This window comes from Alosa pseudoharengus, unplaced genomic scaffold, assembly GCF_046254945.1.
Source record: "Alosa pseudoharengus isolate Yale_2024_CS ecotype anadromous, Long Island Sound unplaced genomic scaffold, YU_APseudo_1.1 YU_APseudo_1.1_scf_18, whole genome shotgun sequence".
NCBI classification, from domain to species: domain Eukaryota; kingdom Metazoa; phylum Chordata; class Actinopteri; order Clupeiformes; family Clupeidae; genus Alosa; species Alosa pseudoharengus.
This window is the reverse complement of record NW_027468650.1, coordinates 17755561-17763504: the sequence shown is the minus strand read 5'-3', so window position 1 is coordinate 17763504 and position 7944 is coordinate 17755561. Positions and strand designations below refer to the sequence as shown.

The 7944-nt window shown below is 40.2% G+C and overlaps 1 protein-coding gene across 1 annotated transcript; it reads left to right on the top strand.

Annotated features, from left to right (window-relative positions):
* Positions 1–723: 723 nt before the first annotated feature.
* Positions 724–3502, top strand: LOC143131476 (murinoglobulin-2-like). Its single transcript, XM_076291129.1, has 10 exons — positions 724–732; positions 1610–1760; positions 1853–1923; positions 2105–2365; positions 2461–2594; positions 2734–2824; positions 2897–2965; positions 3053–3152; positions 3250–3286; positions 3447–3502. The coding sequence occupies exons 1-9, from the start codon at positions 724–726 to the stop codon at positions 3270–3272; spliced, it is 909 nt and encodes a 302-aa protein (XP_076147244.1). The 3' UTR covers positions 3273–3286; positions 3447–3502.
* Positions 3503–7944: the final 4442 nt, after the last annotated feature.

Below are 7944 nucleotides of genomic sequence, written 5' to 3'. Positions count from 1 at the left end.
CTTCACTTCCTGACGAAGTGCTGTGTGTGTGTGTGTGTGTGTGTGTGTGTGTGTGTGTGTGTGTGGAAGCGGTGGTTTTTTATGTTACATGCAAAGCACAATCGTCTCCCTCGACCACCCTGGTTTTGGGGTGTAGCCTATCTGGCTAATGGACATCAGCTGTTATGGTTGTTTATGTTGTAAGCTGCTAAAACTGAATGTTTGTTCTAGTCTGTCTATGACTCATTTTCACTATTCATACAGTAGTCCCTCTGATTATCAGATTTTACATGTTCTCATTTCGTACAAATTTTTGTCTAAAAGCAGGCTTGCAGTACTCCAGAGAGATCAGTATCAGTATGCGACTCCCTGAAAGACAAACCCATGATGGTGTCATGGGATGCACCTCCACCATTTTATCTTGAGGACAATCAGGAGCGTTTTCTGATTACTGGGATTAACAAACACAATCTCGGGGGCTCGGGCGCTGTGGTGCAACTGGCTACAGAGCGGTCAGCTCACTGCAGAAATGAGTGAAAAAGCAACCAATTTCCTTAAAAATGGTAAGAAGTTATTTTGTTTTTACATTACTGCTGTTCTCACTGGGAGAAACAACTAAGACAATCTAAATTTCTGTGTCTCATCTTTGACTATAACTTTGTCCACTCAATTTGTGACTTTGTGATGTGGTTGAGGTCTAAAACCTACTTTCACATCATTTTCCATATTTGGTTCAATTGGGAAATGAACGCAGTAGGTACAGACATATTCATGTTTATTTATTTATTTATTTATAGCGTACCCGTGACACCAAGACATACAAGACAGACAACAAAACAAATAAAAAGTAAAAAAAAGAAAATATATTTAAAAAGGGGGAAAAGTGATGTTAAAATTAGTCCAATTTCCAAACCAGCTGAAAATGTCCAAGGGCAATGATGATCCAACAAAGTTTTTTAGCAACTGACCAACCAATATGGACATTAAATTGTGACAAGGAATAAACATGAAACACTAAAACATGAAACAGTGACTAAAAAGTTTCACAGTGCTGGTTTGCTTTTAACCATTTCTTAAAACGTACTTTAAAGGCAGTGAATGTAGCGCCTTGTCTAATGTTAACAGGAATACTATTCTATTGACCAGATGTTTCTACTGAGAAGGCAGTTTGACCAAAGGTAGCATGCCTGACCAGACTTGAGAAGTCCCCCCCTTGTTGATGCTCTAGTGGTCCTTGTCTTATTTTTGCATTGATTATCACATTTCTTAAGGGGTGGTGGTGCAAGATTATTAATTATTATGACAAAATAAACAGATATTTTAAAAGAAAACAAAACTGTCAAAAGTAAATAGGCTTACATAGGATAGAAGTTCAGTACTTGCTTTATACGTAGATCAGTGACATTGTGGTTGTATTTACCTGAAACCAGATTGTAAAGCATTATGAAAGGTGGATTAATGTCATAGAATGAAAATACAGTTTGGCTGCCTGCCTCTGTAGTCATCTGTTTTCTAATCAACTTAAAATTGAGAAGATTCTGTTTGTATCTGGACTTTTTTTAAAAAATGTGCTACCACAAAAATGGCCTTTTAGGATAACATTGTCTGAGAACATCCTAATTTGTTCCAGGAAGAAACTCTGAAGTTTCTAAAGTCTTCTGTCAGTGACCTGTCCAACACCTACACCTCTGCTCTACTAGCCTACACCTTCAGCCTCGCTGGAGAAGAGGACATCCGAGCTGAGCTTCTGAAACACTTGGACAGTGTAGCAACCTCTGATGGTAGGACAGAATTTACACTGTGCCTGAACAGACACACATGAACCAACAGTTGAACCTGCTTCCTTTATCTCATGTGACTCGTGTCTTCTCAGGGAGTCTCCTGCACTGGTCTCAGTCCTCATCAGAGAGAGCTGATTCTCTGGCGGTGGAGACGAGCTCTTATGTGCTGTTAGCTGTTCTTACCAAACCCACACTGACTGCTGCTGACTTAGGCTATGCTTCCAGGATTGTCAGCTGGCTGGTGAAGCAGCAAAATCCATATGGATTTTTCCACACAGGTGCTCCACACATTTTTCCTTTTTTAACGTCTTCTGTTGTGTTAGTGTGTCTGGTTGTTCCTCCAGCTTCAGTATTTGGCCACACTGAGGGTTGGGTTTGTATTCTCTCAGGACACGGTGGTGGCACTGCAGGCTCTGGCTCTGTACGCCACCAAGGTCTTCAGCCCTCATGGCTCCAGCACAGTGACAGTGCAGTCAGCAGGGGGCGACAAACACCAGTTTGATGTGAACCAGCACAACACATTACTGTACCAGGAGACAGCGCTGCAGGACGTTCCTGGGAAGTACAGCGTAGAAGTGAAGGGCTCTGCATGTGCTTCTGTGGGGGTCAGTCTGAATGATAACTGCTTTGTTACTATGCTATTGATGATTGATATGCTGTTGATAATGTTTCTTCATGTGTAAACCCTCTTTTGTAACAGGTGGCCCTTTTCTACAACATCCCCACTCCCACTGAGCACTCAACCTTGAGCATTAAGACTCAAGCCAAGCCTCTGACTGAGGGAGAGTGCAACAAGGCCAATGGGCAAGCCTTCACCCTAAACATCACAATCCAGTATGTAACACCATGCTGCACCAGTTGTTTCTGTTTTCTTTATAATGAACATTTTCAAACCAGTACGTTATAAACTGAAAACTTTTCACAATCACTTTAACAAAGACTTTGAAACAATTATTCATCCTTTTTTGTGCAGGTATAATGGACCACAGGAGAGCACCAACATGGCTATAGTAGATGTGAAAGTGTTATCTGGTTTCACAGCTGACTCTGCCTCTCTGGAAAGAGTAAGTTGTCCATTCTAAGTCTGTTAGTCTGTGCACCATCCATGATGTTGCTAATGAATGTTGTTTTAACAGCTTCAGGGCAGCATATTAGTGGATTCAGTCGATAAAAAAGATGACCACATCCTTGTGTATCTGTCAGAGGTGAGGAAGGCTGTAAGGTACAAAGGGCTTTCACTAAAGCATATGTACCTCTGCCAATCTGATGTGTTTCCTTTTATTTCCAAACAGGTTCCAAAAGATACACCTATTCACTACCAACTGACCATCCGACAGGATCTCCCAGTGACTAACCTGAAGCCAGCCGTGGTCAGGATCTACTATCAAACCAGTAAGACTCTCCTATAGACCAATATATTATATGTGTGTACTAAAACAATAGAGCTGTACTTCTAACCTCCTGACCATGAAATCTTTATCTCAATAAGGTGACCAAGCTGAAGCAGAGTAACTCCCCTTGTACAGGTCAGTTAGTCTGCAGAGTCCTCTTAAGAACAAACAGCAGGTCTCAAAATTCTGTTGAATTTGTTAATGTGTGTGTGTGTGTGTGTGTGTGTGTGTGTGTGTGTGTGTGTGTGTGTGTGTGTGTGTGTGTGTGTGTGTGTGTGTGTGTTTTGTTCCACAGGGGGACAGCTAGTGGAAGAGGTCATCAAGTTATTTTTTTTTCATTGTGACTTTTCAATATTTCAACTTGCTGATGTGTTAATAAACTATCATGATGATGTATGTATATTTGATTGTATATCTGTAATAAATACTGCAATACTAAGATTTTTTCCATACTGTTTGGAGTATTTGGAGGTGTGCAGGTCAGTTAGTATGATGCTGAGTACCCTTAATTAAGAACAAACACAGCAGGTCCTAATAGTCCTAATAGTGCAATTTACCGGGGGTGGGGGCGGGGGGGCATCTTAATTTCCCCCTACCAGCAATCATGGGTCATTGGGTGATCAACTACATCTATTTGACATTAGTACCATTGGATTTCTTGTCACCCAACATGACAATTTGACTGCTGGAAATTTGACTGTGAGATTGAGAAACTCCCGGCCCGGTCCGGCCCGCGACGTATGTCAAAATAATAATATAGTCCGGCCCTTGAGGGTATTTTTAATTGCGACAAACAACGATACTGATTAAAATAGATGATAGATCAAAGTACGGTGACAAATCTCATTTGTACTCTCCTCCACTATTTGCTACACACCCAGAGCTTGATTCAAACACAAAATCGCTGCACAAAGTTTTCAGGAAATACTTGTATTACACGCGAGAAACACAAAGACGTGCATTTGTAATGACGCGGAAGCATGCAGGCCATAGTTTTGCACAAATTGAAGCAGAAATAGGCCTACACCAAATCTTGAAAAACGTTCACGTGTGATGAAGTCTTAGGTAGGCTATGTTATTCACCTATTCTTTAATACTGACGTGGCCCTCCAATCAGATGACATTGGCAGAAGTGGCCCCCAGCTCATTTGAAAATCCAAGATGGCCACCATATTGACCCTGGAAAATTTGGAATCAAAGATTTTCTGATTCCTCATCCTGTAAGGTTTCCAAAAATACATAGTTTTTATAATTTCCCCACAAAATGTAACGAAATTACTCAAGGAAACTGACTATAATATTCTGTTGAATTTGTGAATCTCTCTCTCTGAGTGTGTGTGTGTGTGTGTGTGTTACGGTTTCCCAGGGAAAACAGTCACATAAATCGGAAAACACAACCAGGTTTAAGGCTCAACAGGGGTATTTATTTGAGTTCCCTAAAAAGGGCAAAAAGCAGGCTTGAAAGCCGATGAAAATGCTCAAAGGCGTTGAAAAACTGGAGACGACGAGGTGGTAGCAACCAGCAGGAAGAACCCCAAAAAAATGCTCTGCAGACCAGGTCCAGAATGTGCCTTTTGAAGAGGCTGGCCAGGTGCATCATCGCATCCTGGCTAATTGGATCGGTTAGGGAGCAAACCAAAGGCCTTTTAGGCAAGTCCCTCTACTCAGTGGCCATATTGCAACGCTCTCATTGGGCATCCTATTCGGCAGAAATGCGCATGCGCAAGGCTTCACAACACCAACCTTGCTCCAGCTGTGAGTTCACAACACATGATTGGCACGATGTCTTCACAACACACCATTTGATTGGCTCAATGTATTCACATCACACCACATGATTGGCTCATTGTATTCACATGTCGACGTTTTGCCGAGGAAGGGGTGGGATATGTGTAGGAAACGGCCATATTGGCGTTTCAAACTAACCCCATGCATTTCTATGGAGGATTTTTGGAGTGTTGTGTCTCATTAGAAAGTCTCTGAGCAAACACCAAAAATGGCAGGTACAGTAACAGTACCCCTACCACTCACAGCCAGCAGGGTGTGCCAAAAATCATTACGGTAAATCATAAGGAACTTTGGGGGCCATAACAGTGTGTGTGTGTGTGTGTGTGTTTTGCTTGCGTACCATTGCTAATGTATTAATACTAGGACTGTCAAAATAGCACATTCATTAATTAATCACAGCAAAATTAACACGTTAAAAATTAACGCTACAGATAAAACAAAGCACCAACAACGATTGTTACCAGATGGACCTGCCGAGCAAATTCGAATCTGCTCCCATGTTTGTCTGGGTGTTCAAAATGACAAAGGTCATAGTATGTAAGACTGTTGGCACCACAAAAAAGGTGCTATAATTTCACTCAGTTGTAATGCTGCAACATTTGATGTTGGATCAGCAGCCATCAAGACTTACAGAGGGACAGCAGTAACCATTAATGGAAACAAACATTACTGCTTGTGAGAACTTAACACATAACACACACTCATAACAAATATGGACAAATCTGTTTTAATGTAAATATTGGTCTCTCATTCTCTATTTTTTCTACATCATTAGAAAGTGAAACAGTGTAAAGAGAACCTGAGATCTAAAGAAAATGCTTCTAAGAAGAGGACATGAGGAGACATTATTCCACAAATGCATATTTACAGACTAGGTACAGTATGTACACTTAAAATCAGGAAGGGCTCAGACATCAACTTTTTACAAATCTCATGTCAATCCATTTCACAAGTTACAGGGGCATGACCTCTATCTGCACAACTCCAACATGGGTCATTCCATTGGTGTGTCAAAAGGGCATTACACTGCATGAGCTGCATTTTTTTTTTTTTAAATGATGCACTCCAACCTGCAGGTGAAATTAAATTTGTTTAAACATTAATAAACATTTCAGAGGAACCTTATTCCCAGGAAATGAAAAACAGCACTACAAGCACACTTACAAGCATTTCAATTTTACAAATATACACACTGTACTGAGTTTCTTGGCCTTACAGGGAACCTTAGGCTCCTCTGGAAAACACCCATGCAGAGCCTCATCTAATTTGGTGCATGTGTAACCCTGTGTGTGTGTGTGTGTGTGTGTGTGTGTATGTTTGTGTGTGCATGTGCATGCAACCTACATGATGAGAAGCAATGTCTGACAGCACATTCTAATCCACTAGAATGTGCACTTCTAATCCAGCAAGGAGAGTAAGAGCTATGGGTACTAGTATTTCATGTTAGGACATGTTTTAAAATGTCAGGGAGGGAAGTTTACTCATCTGACACATGGTTTACATTAAATTTATTTCAACAACAAAGTCCATTTTCTCTTGACCAATATGTTTGTTCTGACTGAAAATGATACTGCCGCATGTCAAAAGGTTGTAAGACAATGTGGGAGAAACATAAAATCAAAACAAGTGTTTTCATCTTTTTAAACATTTTTATGAAAAATACCATACAAAATGATTCATAAAAATGGAAAAATATCTATTTGCATTCACAGCTCTCAAAATGGTTCTTATAATACCTACCAAGCCTCTCCATGTCTCCACAATGATTCTAGACTGCACTTTTTTTAGCAGCAATCCAGGTTTTGAGGCAGGAACGATTATTTGCCATCACTCTGGCCTTGTGCTCACTTTGTTGACGGACTGAGGTCTGGACTCTGACTGGGCCACTCTAAAATGTTGATATTGTTCTCTGTTAACCATTTCTTGCATTGTTTGACTGTTTTGGATGGATTATTGTGTAGTTTAATGGTCCAGTGCTGCCTATTGGGGCAGGTCTCTCGGCAGACTGCCTGATCTTTTCCTCCAAAAATCTTAATGTAGCCCCTTGTTTCAATTTTACCATTTACTTTCAGAAGGCTTCTTTTTTGATTCCACTTCCTACCACATTATCTTACAACTTTTAGCCATGTGCCAGTATAATTTTCAGTCAGAAAAAACATATTGGTCAAGAGAAAATCAACATTAAATCAATATTTTCCAGGGGTATGAATAATTCTATTCCTGTAAGTATGCAGGGGTCAAATTTTTTGGCCTACCAACCAATGTGGCTGGTAGATGGAAAATCGTACCATACAGGCATTATTTTCTATTAAATAATACTTTTCATAACTATTTGAGTCCCCCCCCCCCACAAAAAAAAAAAAAATGGCTTAGAGGACATCTCAGCGTGGTGGTGTTAGATAGGGCCTTATCTGGAGAGAATGTTTCACAATTTTGCAAGATGAAATTGAATCTATTTTTATGTCTAGTGTCTCACAAAATATGACTTTGGTATGAAAATATATAAGATATCTCCATTTTAAATAGTCATTTTACCTAAGCTTACCACCAATGATGGACAGAACTGATTGTAAGCATATATTCCATGGCACAGAAGCAACAAAACTGAAAGTCAACAAGTTAACATTCAGAGTTTTGTTATGAAAGTGGTGTGGCTCCTTTAATAACAGTTCTGTAAGATTTGTGAGTGGAGGCAAGTGAAAATGCAGATGCATTAGAAGCTGGAAGGGGGACATTTAAACCAAAGCAGAGCAAGCAGACTTGTAGTTGCATAGTTTGAACTGTTGGTTGCCAAATAAAGCTTCAGCTCCTTGAACTGAAGCTGTCTTGTGTCTGTTACTCATCTGCAGTTGAAGAGAAGAGGATTAGCCCCTATACTAAGTTCCTAGTGTTTGATAAATTCCTTGAGTGTCCTACACTGATGAATGTCTGACAATAATCAATGGCTAACATATTTCTCGCTAACACAGTAATCACGCTATAGAAATTAGATTTCCCTCCATGGA

What these genes read in the sequence shown, in the direction of transcription:
- LOC143131476 (XM_076291129.1), top strand. An exon ending in CGGTGGAGACGAGCTCTTAT is followed by an intron (nt 1,924 to 2,104) that starts GTGCTGTTAGCT and finishes TTGTTCCTCCAG; the next exon opens with CTTCAGTATTTGGCCACACT. An exon ending in ACTCTGCCTCTCTGGAAAGA is followed by an intron (nt 2,825 to 2,896) that starts GTAAGTTGTCCA and finishes TTGTTTTAACAG; the next exon opens with CTTCAGGGCAGCATATTAGT.